Source organism: Lepisosteus oculatus, chromosome 1, assembly GCF_040954835.1.
Source record: "Lepisosteus oculatus isolate fLepOcu1 chromosome 1, fLepOcu1.hap2, whole genome shotgun sequence".
NCBI classification, from domain to species: Eukaryota; Metazoa; Chordata; class Actinopteri; order Semionotiformes; family Lepisosteidae; genus Lepisosteus; species Lepisosteus oculatus.
The window spans coordinates 68,752,497-68,772,494 of NC_090696.1; the positions used below are offsets into that span (position 1 = coordinate 68,752,497).

The following is a 19,998-nucleotide window of genomic DNA, read 5'->3' on the forward strand; positions in this document are numbered from 1 at the left end:
GGCAGGTAAGATCATCTTTTTGTTGGCCAAAGTAAATTAGCTCATACTGCCACAGTCGGAAACCTGGCAACATTCAGAGGCTGATGGCTGCCATCAGAGGAAGCCAAGTCTTTCTTCTGGCATTTTTTGAAAATCATTAGGGGTGTTAAACCCCGTTGTTCTGGCCAAATATGCTCCTGGCCTTTCGGAATCATGGCCTGCTAATAATCCCCATATATGAACTGGCTTTATCTCTCTGTTCCCCTCCCCACTGACAGCTGGTGTGTGGGGATGTACTGGTGCACTCTGGCTCGCCTTGGTTTAATTATACAAGGGGATCATTAATGTAATGAGCCCATCCTGACCTTGGCTCTTCACTCAAAGCATGCATGTGTGGACAGAACTCACAGCAGAATGGGGAGTGCCCTAAAAACATCAAACATTCTGGAAACAGTTCTGTTTAAATAAAGGTAAGAGGTCTTATCGACATATACAAAATATAAAAGGTTTTCTGCTACTAAAGCCAACAAAAAGATGAAAAATGTATTTCAAGGGCGGTGAAGAGGAAGTGGGTGCCAAGAAGTGATTCTAATCCCATCAAAGAAACAGTTTCATTAATAAACAGTACCCGTCTTCACATTGTATCACTATCAACCTACGCCCATTACAAACGTTTTGATTTCCCCACTTCTCTCATCTCATTGCATTCCACATTTTCAGAAGAATTCAAGAGCGTTTAGTATCTCACATATATGAATGTATTAATAAGAACTCAAAATTTGATTTTCACCCAGAACATATACCACATAGGAACTGGCTACTTTAGAAATGTGCGCAGAGTTGTGAACACTAGTTTACAACTTTGGCGACAGAAATAGCCAAATAAAACTGTCATTTCTTTATGACAGACCTCCAACTTTATTTGCTTTTTACACTTGTGCTTTTGAATTCTTTGTTGAAAAATGTAATCAGGTGTTTTAGTTCTTTGTGAGACACAGAGGTTTGGGGGGGCCAGAGACAGTAGATTTGACGTTAAAATAGAGGATCAGTTAGACAGGCTTGCTCTGCAGGGAGAAACTGGGAAAAAAGTGGGACAGATAGCAACAGCTGGGGCTGCTCTGGTTAGTACGAACACAGCAGGAAGCATGAAACGCATGTGAAACTTCGACACTAAGCCGGACTAAAGCAGTGGGAGTGGCCGATCTACTGCTACCTCTACAAGGGCAATCAAAGTCAAGTTCTTATTTCTCTAACACAGGCTCTTAAAAAGACATGGCTAGAAATTCTCTAATAGTCTACCATCTAAACCTTATCTAATAAATTACGTGCCAATCACTTAAGGCGACATCATGTTTCTGGTCAGATGTCATCAGTCTGAAATCAGCAGATGAGCCAAAACAAAAAATAAAGCATTATTTTGGATGATGCTAAGTGAACCAAGATAATGAAATGGGAGTTGGTGGAGGGTGCTGGTACACATGTACATTCTATATACACAAGATTACATATGAGGATGAGTCTCCACATATACTGAACTTCTAAGAAACTCTGTGCTTATAACTGCGACAAATTCACAAAGTTATCTGGAAGACGTCAATCTTTTTAAAGATTTGGTGACATTTTATTGACGAGACATGACACAGGTAAAAGTATTATGTATTATGACTACTAGCGTGTAAAGTAACAGCTGGTTTGCACCAGGTTACAGATTGCACAGGTTCCTCTCACAGAGATGTGACGGACATGTGCCTGATGACTGGCCTCTGAGCCCTAGTTGCCACAGCTGGTCCCAGCTCATTACACAGACGTTCAATGGGGTTGATGTCTGACAAGTAGGGCAGTCACAACACCGGAGCCACATTCTCATCTTACAAAAAAGCCCGATCACCTGTGTCAGCTCACGAATGATTAATTGCTTATGCGACTGAGTCACTGGAGTGAATCACAGTCAGTCATGAATGATCAATTAAGCGAAATCACACCAAGAACATGTAACTTATATCCAAAACTCTTATACTTTGTGTTTATAAAGACATACACTCATAAGCAGAGTGATAGGTCTCTATTGATGTTCAGTATATATAAATCCTCAGTGGTGAGGCTATGTACTGTAGCACAAGAGCAATAATGAACAATGGATTCTGGCTAAGAACTGAGAAAGTTCTGGATAAATTCCTAGTTTTATACACCTATAAAATGTAAGTACATATTTTTATACAACAGACAGTATTCAACCACTGTGTAAAGGACTTACTGACACCTACAGAAACGGATTTTCACAGTTCTACGTGGACTACTCTAAGATTGACAGGACTGCAGCTGCCCATAATTCTCAGACAGAATTGCGACATGTCAGGTTTTAAGAACGGCAAGAACTTTTCACAGGTTTCATGCATCCCTCTTTTTCTACAGGACTAAGAGGCAGATGTGGCGCTTTGAATCACCAAGGGCTCCGCGCGCTGCTTAAGTTCCTCGAGGTGTTCTAATATATTCTTCTTGGTGATGATTCCCAAGACAATCCTGAAACAGATCACGTCATGCTAATAACTGCGCTTGAAGAAAACAACAGAGAAACCGCACCAAGAAAAAAAAAAACGGATTATCCTGGAGCATTAAATGGCAATCCGATAAATGCCACTTTAAATAGACCCTTAAGCAACCGGGATATTTATATAACAAAGTTTCTATATGTTTGTTTTGAGGCATCATACAACATTCTTTGCAATTAGGAAAGTAATCCAGTGAAGCTGGGAATTTCAGTAAAGTCAAACTCCACTTAGCCGCATCTAAAAATCAAACACACAGTAGGACATTTGTTATTTTCCTCTCCCTGTACTGCTTGTGAATAGCCAAAATATTTTGATGCCTTCCTGGTTTCTATTCAGTGAAAGGCTGAATGGGCCAAGCTTACAGATTCACCTCTTTTTAAATTAAAGAGTTCCTAAGAAAATACAAAGAATTATTTTTTTGCATTTTGAAACAGAGCTGAGCTGAAATAGTGGAACAAGCCAGAAATGAATTAATCTTGTAGCTCCACTTCCCTACTGATAAAAATGGCAGATTTACGGCAGACACATAACATGTCTTCCATCTCCATCAACATTAAAGAGTATTTCCTGAATGACGACTATAAATGTAAATTCTCTAAAGCATAAATAAAAAATTAACCATCCTGAACATGAAGATTATACAATATAAGTTTCCTTCGGGACAAAATCAATCTGTTTGCTTCAGATTTAGTTATATGGTAATTTGAATACATTATTTTTACAGATTGTTTCACCACTGTCAAATGGTGCTCAAACATTTACTATGAAATGAAATAATGTGAATTGATGAAATAATAGGCTTTTACACTATAGCAATTGCAATTTACTTATTTCCTGCCTTCCTTCATACACAATGTCACAGCATCAACACAGAGGGCACCCCTTATATGTCCATTAAAGGAACTGAAATTGTGACTTATATGTTACATTGCTAAATAATGCAACTTATAGCAAAACAACTTATAAAGTGGAATTCATATCCTTAAGAAATGTTATTAGCCTGAGATACCTTTTCAACACATACAGTTCAGATGCATGTATAATGTACCTATAACTGACAAAAACAAATACATAGAAATAGGTAGGACAAGTATGATGATATTCTTACCTTGTAAATTTCTTAGGTGCTTTATTCAGAATGAGACTCAAATTAACACATGACCTCCTCCGAACAGCACCTAACTTTGTACCAGCACTTGATTTGCTGGTCATGGCTTAAGGCTTACACAACTATCCAAAGATAAAGTATGTGTTCTCGCAAAGAGCTTACTTGAAAACTTACAGTTAGAATGAGCTAAGGATTGTCATGGGATATCACAGCACACCACAGTGCCATACAGTATATGCAAAACGATGAATATCAAGTTGACTCATAAGGGGGACCCTCTGTTCTTTGAGAAACTGTGACATATTAGGGGTTTGTGCGCCAGTGATTAGATTATGATTTTACACATTCTTCTTAAAAGCATGTTTCCTTTGAACTTACTTAATTTTGTCCACATTCTAGTGGCCGAAGCAAAATGCAGTCTCTTTCAGGTCTTCAGATTTTTATTTTCTAAGTCTTAATTAATTGCTGGCAATTCCAATGGTTGTTATTTTGACAAAAATGGAATATTAACTTATATTGGAGAAAATGGACAAATGGCTGTCATTAACTGGGATCCCCCTTTTTAAGAGATCTGCACATAGCAGTGGGTTGCAGAATATAAGATCACATACACAGATCAGATGAACATACAGAATAAAATCATTAGAACCACAGATTATAATAAAGACCCGAGCAGACAAATACACATGTCCTTTGAAGCTACTCAGGATGAGATCTTTCCAGTATACAGCCTTGTTAGGCAGATTTGTAGAAACCTGTACTTTTATGTCTGCTATGAAACAGTCTTGAGCTATGACAGAGCAATTGAAAATAACTCTAATATGAAACCTACGAATGGTTCAACATTAACCATGTGAACAACAAATCACGTAATGATTGTGTAGTACCACAAGAAAGGACCTGTATGAGATCCCAACAAAATCACACAGCTCTGCGATACGCCACTACCACTACCCAACACTTGCTATCTCAACGCAATATGCTAATTACAAAAAACACTTAGAATCCCCAAGACATTTGCAGGACAAAGTGGTTTCATTGTTGAGTGATCTAAAAGGATATTTCAAATTTAATGCATTAAGTCACTGTAGCTGAGGTGTGGATAAGTAACAATCAAGAGAGAAAAAATACAATTTTCCCACATCAGCATAACAAATGCCTTTCCCTGTGTGGAAAAATTATAAATCACAATCAAACGATTAAATAGATATCATAAGGGAAGGATTAAAAAGGAACTCTGCCCTCAGAAAGGTGAGACTAAGACACCATGAGATATGTAATCAAATGAAAATAAGTTCCAGAACACGGCATTTAAAGAGGATGAGCAAAGTTTGTTTCAAAATAGAGTAAAGTGTTTTAGAGGGCAGGGGGTTCCCCACAAAACTACTGTTCCACCCCCTGCCCTCACTCCCCAAAAGCAAATAACGAGTGAAAGGGAGTTTTAATCCAATTTTAAATTAAAATCTTGTTATTTGTCCAAAAGATGTAATAAACTAAAAAGATCACAACACATGGTTCTCGTATCACATTTTTCAGGACTATACATTTGGTAAGTCCTTACTTAAAGAGATAACAATTCATCAGGATATGAACAACAAAGAAAATTTGCAAGACTACTGAAGAGCTAGAGCAACACATGGTGATTGACAGTACTAGATTATATTAATTCTAAAATATGCTTTTGACTCCATACAAATATACATCTAAAAATGTAACCTCAGCAACAGCGTTAGACAGCTCTAAGTTTTGCTGTCTTATAAACTAATGCCGCTGATTAATTTGTCAGAATACAGGCCTGAGAAGCATTCATTATGTAGTATTAACAGTCAGAAAACATTTACCTATAAACTATTTAACAAGTTAGTACCGATAATGTTTAGGTTATTGCTAGCCCTAGCAATAGGAGGGCTTCATTACTGCACTGTTTCAGGTGGGGTCTGCAATAGCAACACAAATGGCAACAAGCTGGTTGTCTTTTATTGCGTGAAAAAAAATCCATCTTCCACCTCAGTGTGTCAAGCTGGTCTTACCCGTTGTGTGTGACAAGGCACTGCCTTAACCCCAGTTTCCTGAAGATGTCCACCACAATCTCCATGGGCGTGTGGTCTGTGACAGTGAAAGGGCTCATATCCAGAATGCTTCGTAGCTTCAGAGGCCTGGGGCTGTCAGCAGGAAGAGATGGGGCATGCTGGGTGAAATAGACTCTGGACGTTCGCATAATGCCCTCTTGCTTTCGGCGAGCATTTTCTAGAAATAAAACAAAAAACAGCTTCACATATCCAGACGTGTCACAGAAAACCTGAAAACGTCAAAGTTGAAGTTAATGGTTCTGTAACTGAAACAAAATTGTTCTGAATGAATAAAAATGTTCTGAAACAAAATAAAGCATTATTGAACAGCTGAACAGTTAGTACACATTGAATTCTGCTATGCAGTATGTAAGCTCAAAACAATAAGCGTACAAAATCAAGAAATGACATACACTCAAATCGTTACACAGGTCTTTCAGATTAAAGCACACTTAAACAGTCTACACCCTACTGACTAGCGGTTTATCTTCTGAGGTAAATTTGTAATGTGCAGTTCTTTCTCAAGCTGCAGAACAGACTTCATACGTAGGACAGGTACACAGATAAATCAGACTAAACATCTGCTAAACACAGCCCTAAATCAGCATAGCCAATTACACAAACGCACAAATAACCCCTAGAGAGCTAGCGAGGGGGAGTGTACCAATGGCGATGATGATGTCTCTCCTTAACGCAAAGCCCACTAGCCTCTGCGACTCCTTGGAGACGATGACGGGAAAGCCATTGAAGCTGGTCTCGTTGATGATGCTCTCCAGGTCTTCCACAGTCAGGTCGTCCTGAGTTAGCACGGCCAGAGGCGGGCTGTTCCGGCGCGGCCGCATCACCTCCGAGGCCAGCGTGGTGTGTGTGAACTCCTCCTTGGCGTCCAGGAAGGGGTAGCCGTTGAGCCGGATGTGCGCCTCGTAGATGCCCTCCCTGCCGAAGGCGTCCCCCACCCACTTGCTGGTCATCACGGCCGCCATGAGGGGGACGATGTACTCTAGGCCGCCCGTCAGCTCAAACACGATCACCACCAGAGACACCGTCATCCGGGTCACTCCACCTGTTGGGGGGGGACAGACATCGGAACTTGTGGCCTGGCCAAATTTCCAATCCCAACCCCACTCCTACAGCATTGGCAAGAAAAAATCGAAAACCCACAGTGGACTCTTGGGAAAAGAAACAACGATGAGCTTTTTCTCTTCCACTGCTAAAAATACCATACTGTCAAAAGTTTTTTTGTCTGATAACCTTTCTGCTTTTTTCCATGTGAAGCCCTTAAAACTAGAGACTTCACTGTATGCTTATTTGTTGAAGAAATTCAGAGAACTCCCTGTGAGCTCTGCATGACTACAGTTTGCTGCTTTAGTCATTTTACCCCAAATTCAATATCAGTGTTATAAAATAGCTATAGTTTTTTTCCTGTTGTGTTCTTATTTGTTAAAAAATTAAGACAATGTCCTCTTTTCTAATATACGCACATATAAAAACAAAGATTTATTTGCAATAACCAAAATGTTTTCTAAGAACCTCTCAGACCTTCTTTGGAACAGGTACCAAGTGTTCTCTGACAGGCTGTCGGGACTACAGACAACAAAACAATCTGAGATAATGTGCACAGTCCTTATATAAAATGAACCACACAGAGTGATTTGTACCTGTTTCAGTATTCACATGGATAAACAAGCATTCATAATTTAGCTTAATCATATAAGGTTTTTCTTGTACTGGGTCTTGCCACTGGCATTGACATTTCTAGATTTAACTCCTTACTCTGTCCTTCATCTCAACATTTAAGAAACAGAACCACTTATGTAGAATGGGATAAAATAAAAAGACAAACAATACCCTCTAGTGGTTGCTAATAAAAATTATCCAAAATCCTGAATGAACACGAGAATAGTTCAGACAGTCCAGACTAAGCATGATTCTCAGGGCAATCAAGACTGCAAGTCCCAGAGCACAGTGCAATTTACAAAATGGATCCCACTGAGCAATGGAAATGCAAAGTCATAAGGAGAGTCAAACAGAATACATGTCCATAGTTTTTTATCAGAATTTGATCAATCATGAAAATGAAAGGTGAATTTCTTGCAAAATCCAATGTTTTACATGCAAAACTGTGAACCATGTCTATTTAAAAAATATATATAAATCGAGATTTATATACTGTATATGTGTACACAGACCTACTTTTCCCATTTGAATTACTTGCTGCTAAGAAGTTTCTTTTCAGTCCCCTCACTGAGATATACTTCCACTGCAGACCAGGTTTCACACTGGGATAGACTCAAATTCACGTCCATGTACTTTTGGTAACAATACGAAGTTTTATATCTGTTAACAACTTCAACTAAACAGCTGTAACAAATGGATTTCAGAATGTGCCTTATAACTCCTATTTCCTGAGGATCTGTTTTTGAACGGCTTGTCTCCAGTCATCTTTTCAACAGCCCTCTCTTCAGCAGAGTCCACCTTCATGAAACAATTTCTTCAGCTTCTCACCATGTTGTCCGATTTGCCATTCAAGGTTTTCTTCTGTCCTTTTAGCCTTCCTCACCCTCTCCTAGAGGTAATCTTTCCTTCCGCTTCTTTGAGATTACATTTTAAATTCGAGAACAAACGCTGCCCATGATACGACAAACACACGGTATTGTGAGCCCTGGTCTGCTCTTCTCGCTTCAAGATTTGCTACTCTGTTAAGGTACACCTACCCAGACATGCAGCCGCGCCAACCATGGCATAGAGCCCTGGTGTGATGCAGTCCGCCCCCACCTCACACCACTCCTTAAACAGGAACCAGTCATGGTGGTAATAGGCCAGTTGCTCTACTGCAATGCCTACAATCCTCCCAGCAATAGCTCCAATAGCCATGCTGGGAATGAAAAGCCCAGATGGCACCTGAAAGACAAGAAAACAACCATTCCAGCATGAGGCAGAGGTAACCTACATTTTACAAGCATGCCATTTTAAAGACATAGATTAAAACCCTGTCCACAATGGTCAAAGAGCTCAGGCAAGCTTTGAAGCAATCAAACCAAAACCACCCAACGTGTTTGCTGATTTCTGTATTTTTCAACAAAATCCTCAGACAAGACTTTTGTGTTTTGTGTTCTATGCTCTGCTTCAGTTACACAAGGCTACTCTTTGTTGTGCTCTCCATCTCATTTTAATATGTAGTCAAATATAAGTAGGAGGGTTTTGACATTTTAATGCATTGTTGAAATCTAGCCACATGTGAATTTTTAATTCATTTTTACCGCAAGTATTTTTTCTTGGTCTTTGCTAAAACGCAGGCAGCTGCATTCTGCAAAAGCTTTAGTTGTGGCCGATCATGACAACTACTGCCATAAAACAGTGCATTGCGATTGTCCGATGTAGATGACATAAAGGCATAAACTGATTGATTGGCATGAGTGAAATGATCTCATTTTACTAATGTTCCTCAGATGATAAAAAGACATTTACATAATCTGTTCAATCCGGTCAACCAAATATAGCCCCTAAATTCCTCACCTCGGGATTGTTTTTAGTTGCATCTATGTGCTTCTGAGAATATACAAATAAGATGTCTGCCTTATTTTCATTTAGCTGCAGTTATGCATGTGGTCACGGCAAAAACTGATTATGTGGGTGGGTACTTGTTAGAAATATTCTCATATAATTTTGATCCGCATTCATCAAGCATTTGCATTTCTTCATGCGTCAGGATAATGAAGAACGTTAATAAGAAGGATAAGAACGTCATTAACAATAGCTTCCTGCGTTATAACCACACACAGCAGTGTTATACAAAACTCGGGGGTTTTCCTTAGTGACTAAACCTGTGATGCGGCCATGTGCTGGGGTGCAGGCACTCACCTTGATGCCGAAGGTGAAGATGGTCATGATGATCTTGAAAATGAGCGCCAAGGACAGCTGCCACATGGCGGAGTACACCCCGGGCCCCGCGGGCCGATCGGACAGGTCTCCCACCACCTGGCTGCCGTTCATGCCGCTGTGGTACTGGCAGAGCTGCGAGGACTCCAGGGGCCCGCAGTCGGTGAAGAGCTCCTTGATCAGCTCGCTGGTGTTCTGGCGGGTGTAAGGATTGGGGAACGCCACGATAGCGGTGATCGCGGCCACAATGATCACTTCCAGGACGGGGTACTTCCCGAATCGCGTGGACTTGCGCCGACGGCACCAGGCGATGTTGGCGCGGATGAAGAAGGCCCCCCACAGGCCCCCGAAGACCCCAAGCAGAATGAAGGGGAAGAGTTCAAACATGTACCAGGGGGTGTGGTATTCCACGTAAAACAACACCAGCCGGCTGTTCCCAAAGGGGTTGATGGACCGCAGCACAAAGGCAGCCACCAGGGCCGCAAAGAAGGATCTCCACAGGGTCTTGAGGGGAAAGTAATAACTCACCTGTGGACAAGCACACAGAGAGTCTCATCACCAGTAAAAAAAGGAAGGCCCTGGAAAAAAGTCCAATTTTTCACCATTCCATCTAGTTGTACATTACAAGTGCTTGAGATTATCACTGGAAAAAAAAAATACCTCGCCAATTCTGTAAAATTTCAGACATTGGGTAATACAAACCTCTTCCAAGCTAAATAAGACTCCTCCAATTGGTGCACCAAAAGCAACAGAGACCCCAGCTGCAGATGCTGCTGACAGGACCTAGATGAGAAGATAAAAAACACACAAGTGTCCTGACACTGATGGCCTCAAACTAATCAATACAGCACTGAAGGCCACACATTAATCGAGACTGTGCTGAAGGCCTCACCCCAACGAAGGACTCACGCTAATCGCTACAGCCCTGAAGGCTTCACACTAATCACTACAACTCTGAAGGCCTCACCCTACTGAAGGCTTCACACTAATCGCTACAGCTCTGAAGGCCTCACCCTACTGAAGGCTTCACACTAATCGCTACAGCCCTGAAGGCCGGTCACTACACTATTATACACCAAGGTCTTGATCTTCTTTAGCTTTACAAATATGGTAGAAAAAGGAACTCACTTCTCGTTTTTTTGCCTCGTTTTTGCTGTACTTGGGGAAGAGGTAAGAGAAGATGTTGCCGCAGCAACAGGCCACATGGACCAGCGGCCCCTCTTTACCCAGACTGAGGCCTGATGCCACAGCCAGCACCAGTGTGATGGTCTTGATCATCAGCGTCCATTTCCCCAGGTACCCACGGATAATAAACCCACTCAGGATCGTCTTGATCTGGAAGAAACCAGGCGATTATGATTCCACCTCTTCCCCAATAATATCAAATCTGTTAGTAGCACTTATACTAGACAGTGGATGCAAGAGTGATACACACATCATTAAATTTACCTGTTCGGCTTAAAGCAGTGGAGGACAACTCCAGTCTTGGAGGGCCAGTGTCTGGTCCATGTTAACCACCCCACTGAGTTAATCATTAGCTTAATTGGACCAATTTAACACTTTTCAAAGGTCTTCAGCTGTTGATGATTTCTAGAGATCTCCAGAAAATGCTGGATACAGGCCCCAGAAGACTGGAGTTGCTCATCTATAGTTTGGTAGTAGACAGCTTGACAGAGAAAGCCCACCCACACACACGGGTGAAGAATACAGAAGTTTAAGAATTCATCAGAAAGTATAAACATACGAGGTAACAGATACAAAACAGATGAACGCAGTAATACCAGAAGTGTGATATATGCCACAAATCGTGGTATTTAGCAAATATCAAATCTTTGGCTACAGTGTAACTATGAGGCGTGACGCAGACGGAACCCCAAAAAAGTGTGAAAAGGGAAATAAGCAGAGTAAGGCTCACACATATTCACAATAAATGCACCAATTAGAGTTAATGCTTTAAAACAAACAGCAGCAGCTATGCATGTAGCTGAAAGAAGACAGAGAATGTAGACCTTCTGTGTAAGTTCAGAAATAAACCCGCTGGGTTTGGGGTTAAGGAATGATGTCTAGTCACACCGTTAAAGCGATCGTACAGTCAATTGAGGAAGCCAATCAACCCCCATACCCCCTACCAAACACGCACTCACGCAAACGAATTGCAGAAGTGACAATACACATGTTCAGAAATCCTAAAGTTTGGCATTAGCACTTACAACACAATGAAAGAAATTAATGACATTATAGACACCAGTAGACCCCACCACAGAATTTACTGGTCGTGGACCACGTTTGTTCTGAGGGACCATACTGAGCTGAGCCATGCTGTTGAGGTAGCTGGAACTTCCAGGGATTTTGAGCAGAATTTAAATTTTTAAAGATAAAGTCCAGGAAGGGAAGATTTTCTATTTATTGTATGAACAAATGACTAACAAAAACCTTACAAAAGCCTAGATGATCATTTGAAAAACAACTCAAATATAAAAAAAAGTTGGGTTGCACACTAATCGCTCATGGAACAAATTACCTTCGCTGGCTAAAATAAAAATAAAAACCTTTTCCACTTTAAAATGCACAAAAACCCCATAAGAAACTTTCAGGAGTACTTACCTCCGGGATACCAGAGCCACAGGCATATGGCGCAAACACTTTCACAAGACAAACAGCTAAGAAAGCAAAGGCTAAGGCCCAATATATATACATGATGTAGTTCATTATATAGGATCCCGGGCCCTGCAGAAAAAAGGAGAAAAAAAAAGACGAACTTTTAATAACAATTTCACCTCTGCACTAAATCAAAGGAGCGCATTGTCATTTTTTATTTTTTTTTCAGAACATTCATACTAAGTAGCACTTTTTTGTGTTTTATAAAATAAAGGGAAAAAATGCTGAAACAATGCCAATGTTTTTCTTCCATTTAAAAATTATATAGTGTTGAAACGCATTTTTAAATCTACACTTTGGAGCAGAAAGGGCATATTTTCTTGACCTCCGCCTGTCCGAGGATGAGTTCGGCCCAGGTCTTCCACTGCGGACATTTGTCTCTCTCCTCGAAGGTGGTCTCATTTGATCCCCAGCAGCACTGCTCGTGGTTAAACCACAGCGCGCTGAGGCACACTCCCTCCTTGAGGTCGTTCATCCAGTCCGCGGCAATGTCTATCAAGCCAGCCAGGGCGCCTAGGAAAGGGGCAGAAGCTACGAGTTAGAGCAGTGGCTGGCAAACTTCCCTTATTCACAGTGCCTTTCAAATCCAAAGCTTAAGATGGACCTCCTCACTCAGAAACACATTTACAGGCACACATTATCTACAATGGCAAGTAGCGTTAGCTAACTATACAGGTTTCCCTTGCATACTGAGGGGAAAACAAGGGCATAAGTTCCCACGGGCCACGGTCTCCCCTAAAACTACAAATACAAAACTGAGAGTTATAACACATGAGCTATAAAATACAATTAACAGGAAAAAGGTATGTTATTTACCTTGAGTCCTGAGAGTTAAAAATAGCAGAATATTTCACTATACTTTAGAGAGCTCTGACATCAGGTAGTCACGCCCATTGCGAAAGATAAACACCCACACACCTAGCTGGCTGGAGAAACATGGGAGCATGAGGGAGACGCCAGGGAGGCGAGGCGATAACACAGGGTCATGAGTTCGTGGAGAAACTGCGCAATTAATGGTTTACCATGGGCAGAATCGTGCACGAGCAAGGGTTTCCCTGCAAGGGGGAAGATTAGTACTGAATATGTAAGAGCGAATTCTGTGGTTGACAAGAACTGTAAAGAATGACCCTTAGCTAGTTACATCAATGAGATGGAAGCGCACTGAGTAAAATGGTGTTTCTTACTTTCACTGTAAGGTCACATGATAGCTTAAGCAGCACTCGTTCAACTTTTACACTTAGGGGGCAGGCTGACATAACAGTGCCGAAGGACCCCGAGACCAGTCACATCCCTCTGGGCCGAAATCCTGGAGTACAGGCTGGACTACTGCCACAGTGAAGTGAGACGAATCAAGATGATGTCACTCAGTTAACGGACACGCTGCTTGTGTGCAGCAATGCGGTAAAAAGCTGAAACACATCAGCGAGCCAAGTCTGTAATCTTGCTTTCCAGTCTGCCTGCTTTCTTCTGAAATCCAGTTATCTTGTCGCCAATCAAAATCACGCAGGTCAATGTGAAGGCTTAAGTCCTTCCTCCAGAAAATTACCACGAGAGAGCTGACGCATTTCTGAGGAGTTTATCATGCCCTGTACATTCTTGCTTGCACAGCTTTGCAAAGAAGCATGACATCCGAGGTTGGGAAACTGCAACAACTGCATTGTGTAACAACTGCATTTGAACAGTGCATGGTCAGACACGTGCCTCTTAATGCAAATTACAATGACTAGCCGTTGTATTTGGGTTCAGGGCTTAAATTCTGGTATCTATTCCATTCTGGCCGTCTGTCTTCAGGACAAATTATAAACAACTAGGACAAATAATAAACAGGCTGCTCTCATCTTAAAGTTTCCTCTTTTAAGAAATCCATCCAATAATTTGAGAGTCCAAAAGTTGACATCCTTCCTTGTAACTCCTTGAAAAACTGAAAGGTCCAATTATCCCTTTTCGTTCATAGCAAACAAAAACTCAACTGTGCCGCCATAGTTGACTTAAGCTGAATTGCATTCTGTTCTGGCAACCACCTTTCCTGAAGTTGGCATTCGGAGTCTAGATTCAGGATTTGGAGAGTCTCCTGCTCAATAGACAGGGGTGCAGCTTTCCATTTGCTAACCACATTGGCTCCTGCTATAATCTAACATATCATCACAGCCACTGGAAGCAGAAATCCCATCCAGTTGTATGGGATGTTTTACACTTTGTAATCAGAAAATCTCAGAAAATATGTAAATGAAGCTTTCAGGACCTTCCCTGGGATTTGTCATCGGGCTCTTCAGTCCATGACAATAGTCTTTCTTTGTTTTAAGAATTTCTCTGAATGCATCTATGTGCTCTGGGCTCTTTGTGTTGAAGTTTTATTTCATTTTAGTAGGATTCCTTGCCTCATAGATAGACTTTGTAAGCATAAGACACATACAGCAGCCTCCCAGCACTGAATTCCATGAAATCAAAACCAATGTGACTTCGATTTTCTGTGATTCAATTGCTTTACTATGGTTTTACTCTCCTATTTCCTTGTCTTCAGCATTACTAGCATTGGTACAGTGTAAAGACTTCAGAAATCCATTTATATACAGTATATGAATGCTTAGCAGAAGTATTAATATGCAACAATGCATGATCTGTATAGAGTGATATACAATGTTAAAAAAACGTTAATCGAAATAGTAGTAGTGCGCCTTTCTAAATCGTCGCTTACTTTGCCTGTTGTCATATCAGTAAATAATTAATCCCACTGAAGTGATGTCCTATCACAAAATGTACACTTGCCCCCGCTTTCCACTGAAGACATAACTCATCACGACTCAAATTTACACAGCGCTCATCTTAAAAGAAACAGCAGGACAAAGATAATCACCTGTTTCCTCGAAATCTTGCGAGAGCAAATCAAGATTTTTTCAACGAGATGTTCCTTTAACTACACGAGCTTCAGAAATGCTTCTGGCTTCTTAACAGCCAGCACTTTTTGAAACAAAAGAACCTTCTGCCTATCTGCCAATTCTTTTGTTTCTGTACCAGTGAAAAGCAAAGTGACTGCGAGCAAAGCAGCAAATATCAGAACAACGACTCAAGTATTTTCCTTGTAATTCTAAATCAAACGTCGCTAAAGAGAATGTACTTGAGTCAATCAATGAACAAAACTCAATGGCAGATAACACCGCAGTTGAGCAGCAATGAGAGAAGCCGGAGCAGGAGGGCTTTACCTGAAGCAAGGCCAGTGAGTGTAACAACGAGCCATCCTGACCAGGCGTCATAGAGACTCTTCGTAAACTCCCACGCCGATTCCTTCTTCTTGCTGGTGATCTAAACACGGGACACGACGCATCACTTTCAAAGACTGGCAAAAATGAATGAGCAAAACCAGCGCTTGCACAGGTGCAGCCAGTGGCACCAGATGTAGAATAACAGTGAAAAATGCTGGGGGGTTTTGTTCACAAAGAGTCATATTAAAAAGCAAGAGCTGGTGCACTACTAGACTACAAATACGGGAAAATGTAGTCCACGGATCTTTTTTCTTCAGCTGTGCTAAAAGGAAGCGTAATTTTGTAACAAACGTTTATCAAAGTTTATCAGTCATTGTCCCAAGAGCTACAGTATGCCTGCAGAAAATGTACTCCTAATGACTCATATTCTGAATTCTTCAAGTTGTGAAGTTTAGTTTTTCTTTCAGCAAATTTAAACACATTCGGTGTATGTTTTGTTTTAAATAGATTTACTTCAAAATTCATAAAAACAACCGATCCATGATGCAATTCTGGACAAATTTGTATCAGTCATCAAAAACGTTAATTGGAGTACCTTTATAAGCAAGTTTATAAACCAAAAAAATAATGGCTAAAAATACTGTATTTGATTAAAAATGTGGAGCTGTATTTCTTCCCCAATTAACTTCATTGTCAGTTTTATTGATTCATATGTGGTGATAATTAAATCACATCTTTCTAGTGATTTGCATATTGCAACAAAATTGTGAGTGCCAGTTTGTGCATATGCACAAGTTCCAGAAAAAATGCTGCCACATTTTCCTACTCACAATATTTGAATCACTTTTACTAAGCTACCTGAGAAGAACAAATTATGCAAACTGAACATCTTTACATTGATGTTGTAGGAGGCATTAGTCACAGGTAAATTACAAAGGAGCTGTGTGGGTTACTCCCAAAACAAGATGTTTCAAAACCAGATTTTTTTAAACAAATAAAGTTAAAGCAAAGTTAAATGACATCGCCACACAAAAGGGAGTACGAAAAAAAATGTTTAATGAGTGACTCGAGCATTCTTTGTGGTGCTAAATATAAATATCACATAGGTATCAAGAAAAATGTGTTTTTAGGTAGACAAGATTTTAAGGAAAGGTTAAACACTGACTTAAATTCACAAAGAACTGAAACATTAACATAACCCTTCTGGTAAAAATAGCAGAAAACCGCACATCCTCTTCAATATACAGAGACTGCCAATAAGCAAAAGCAGTTTTTTTTTTCCCCGGTGTGTGGGTAATGCAAATGAAATCAGCTTTACCTTCAAGACAGAAGAACAGCTTTTCGAGAAAACCTTCCAGAATTCACAGGAAAACATCCCGGATTTGAAAATAATTTTACATGAAGACAAAAAAGGACAACAGGGGAACGGGAGGCGAAGGTGGGGTTTGAACCAAAGACGCTAAATATTTTTTGTAAATAACATATGTATGGAGATGATTCTACAGCTCGTTACTGGACCGCACTGCTTTCCTGCGGAAACGGTCAGTACGTCAGTCATATCCCCCCTCCGACTCGTACCTTTCTGTGCCTCTCCCTGTCTTTGCACTTCTCCCTGACCCAGTCAATCGTGTGGAAGTCATCGTAGGTGCCGACGCCTGGGATGGGCTCGTCGAGAAGGTCCAGCAGGTGGGTAGAGCTGCTTATGTTCCCCCCATTCGTCATCGTATAATTAGTTCCTGGCAAAAGGATAGAAAATAAGTGGAGGTCAATGGGAGGAACTGGTAGGATGTGAAAGGAGAAGATTGGAGAATAGCTCAAACACAGCCGAAGGAGGACGTAAAAAACCTTTTCTTCATTTTTAGACACACCAAACCAGTAAGCAATCCATCTTCACTAGGGCCACGTAAACTATCCGCACGTTACCTGTCAGACCGGATAATAAGTAATGATCTCGAGCTCATAAGCACAGCATCTGAATGCTCCAAATATTGAGCACGCTCTCGACTTTGAAATTAAAACACGATTAATTCAAAAACATTTTGTTAAGAAGAAAATGGTACCATTTTTCAAGTAGATAGCGCCTTTTAGCCTTAGTGTAAGTGCAGGATTTTAACCACACCCCATGTTTTTTTTTTATATACAGTATAAGAGTACTAATCGAGGCAGACTGACAGAAGCAAAGAAACAGATTCTGATTCTTGGCTTCACCTTGACCCCAAGGATCCTCACACACATTAGGTGGGATGACCATAAGGAGCTGCTACAAGGGTGACCACAGGGTTGGCATGAGGGCAGAGAAGTGACAAACTTCTCAAGGACTGCCTTCAAAACTGCTGCTTAGGTGAGTGAAAGTGGGCGAGGTCGAGACTGTCCTTGTCCTGAACTTTTTACTACTTATATACAGTAGTCCAGCAGTTCACACAGAAGGATAGAAGCAATTCGCTAGATCTTGATTTACTGGATTAACCCGACTGGCTGAAGGAACAGTGGCCTGGCCTGTAAGGCTGAACCCCCCAAAGAAGCAAGCTGGACCCATGGTCCCAGTGCAGACCTCTTAACTGCTGAACTGAAGATCAGGTGATCAGATGTCACTAGTCCAAACAACTAGTTTTGATTGAGTGATGATCCTTGTTGAGCAGTGGACAAGGTGAAGCTGATCTAAAATGAGAGGCCAGAAAAACATTCAGCAATTCAAGCCTGCTTTTCAGATTGAAGATTGAAGTAACGGAAGAACCAAGGGCAAGAGACTACTTGCCAGTTCTAATTGATAAATAGTTGTTTGGTTTTTAATCAATGTCAATCTTCATGATTTAGTTGTAACTGGTCATATAAGTATTAATAAAGACCACTGAGAACGGAGTCTGACACACCTTGGCTGCCTGGTTGGTATTGTTTAAGCTGAAACAAAGTCATGTCATTACAGTGTCATGAAAGAACTGATGTGTGGGTGTTGAAGCAGGTGTTGGATGACGAAATATGATCAACAAAAGGAAACTGGGGAATGAAAGCAAAGGGCTTTGAGAGTTTTCCCGAGAATGAGAAAGCAACAAGGATGTGTTTAGAGACAGACGCTTTATAAAAGCAGGAATTATGGATTTCTGGAGGCCTTTTAAGGCGTAGGATAACCTGTGGACATAAAATAGTTACCTTTTAGTAACTTAAGGAAGTAATGGTGGTCAGATAACTATGCGCAACCTTTGGTTTAGAGGATATAATTACTTGAGGAAATCATACTGTAAGATGAATAAGATTGTCCTTTGTTTATTTTACTGCAGAGCAAACATGATACCAGAAAGCATGAGGGCTGATTTCATAGTCCAAGTAGATGTCCAAACAAAAGAAGCAATAAGTACAGTGCAGCTCACATAACGTAGAAAAGATATATGAAGGGGAGCTGGAATCATTTTGGAGGTCATCAGGCTGCAAACCACCTTCCTCTGTAGCATTCATCCAGCCCAAAAGAAGGAAGAGTGTATTTAACACTTAACCATAATAACTCTTCAGGAATGAAAGACCTGAAGTTATAGAAAGTAATGTTTCAACTGTGAAGGATCAATTGTGATAGCCTGATTTCCACCCTGCAGGTGGTGATACAATGGTGTAGGGAAGCCATAGCAGAGGCGACACTGAGAAAAACAAGAAGAGAACTGAAAACCAAATTTTTCCATATAAGAAAATACTTCACTTAAATTGACATAGGTAAGTTCCACATATCTCAAACCACAGATACAAAAATGCTTTCTTCCTATTCAACAATGAAGATCCACCTGAGATGTACAGAATTACTTTGATGACAGTATGTCAGGGTGCTGCCTTTCACAATATAAAGGGAATATGTAGGAGAGCAAAACAAGCTAGTGCAACGCAAGCTCTGTGCTAGGCCAAATGAAATAGTAAGATTGAAAGGGGACTACAAATAACGTGGATACTAAGCTACCATGAAGACAGCCCAATCACAGGCCAATTCTAAACACATGAGTCTTGAGCAGGTGCTGAAAGATGGTTGAGTAGTTCTGATTTCTTTAGATAGTTCAATCCAATACTGAACTAGGAACAAGGGTGGAGAACAATAGGATCTGGAAGAGGAGAAAGATGAGAAAGAGAGGATGGAGCAGGAGGAGGTGTAGGAAGAAGTTAGTATCTGAAGAGAGGCAGAAAGAGATGTTGAGGCAGTAATAGACAAAGACTAGGGTTTTGAAGCCCTACAACAGAAAGACAGAGGGTGGAACTGCAGTAGTAGAGCAGCATGAAAAATGTGAAGAAGATAGTATTAGTAGAGAGGAAGTCCAAAAGGAACTTAAAGTTGTGGGACTTAAAAGGTGCAAAACTACCAGTGCCTGGACTCACAGTTGTGTAGAACATATGGTAAAGAAGGGAAGGATTCTTAAAAAGATGTTCAAGGTGAAGTAGGACAGAGAAGAAATTCATTGGGGGACAGAAAAGAGAAGGGTCGAGACTTGCAGACCTTTGACAGAGGAAAATGAGGAAGCAAAAAGAGAGGAAAGGAAGAAAAGTAGGTCAGACATTGAGAGGCTGTTATGATTGTGAGAGTGCAA

At 40.8% G+C, this 19,998-nt stretch overlaps 1 protein-coding gene across 7 annotated transcripts in view; it reads right to left on the bottom strand.

The window, feature by feature from the left end:
* The window catches only part of LOC102692477 (H(+)/Cl(-) exchange transporter 3), a 44,184-nt gene that overhangs the window by 1,980 nt on the left and 22,206 nt on the right, over nt 1-19,998 (bottom strand). For 4 of the 7 annotated variants that reach the window (XM_015345778.2, XM_006629930.3, XM_069191889.1 and 1 more), the window contains 11 exons: nt 17,021-17,178; nt 15,443-15,542; nt 12,568-12,755; nt 12,189-12,311; nt 10,713-10,919; nt 10,287-10,367; nt 9,567-10,112; nt 8,420-8,606; nt 6,370-6,768; nt 5,667-5,883; nt 2,424-2,499 (listed from right to left, as the gene is read on the bottom strand). In XM_015345778.2, the coding sequence (XP_015201264.1) occupies nt 2,424-2,499; nt 5,667-5,883; nt 6,370-6,768; nt 8,420-8,606; nt 9,567-10,112; nt 10,287-10,367; nt 10,713-10,919; nt 12,189-12,311; nt 12,568-12,755; nt 15,443-15,542; nt 17,021-17,164 (2,268 nt within the window). In that variant the 5' untranslated portion in view covers nt 17,165-17,178. Of the gene's footprint in view, nt 1-1,308; nt 1,354-2,423; nt 2,500-5,666; nt 5,884-6,369; nt 6,769-8,419; nt 8,607-9,566; nt 10,113-10,286; nt 10,368-10,712; nt 10,920-12,188; nt 12,312-12,567; nt 12,756-15,442; nt 15,543-17,020; nt 17,179-19,998 lie in introns of all 7 variants that reach the window. The other 3 variants (XM_006629931.3, XM_006629933.3, XM_015345776.2) reach the window with 2 other exon arrangements.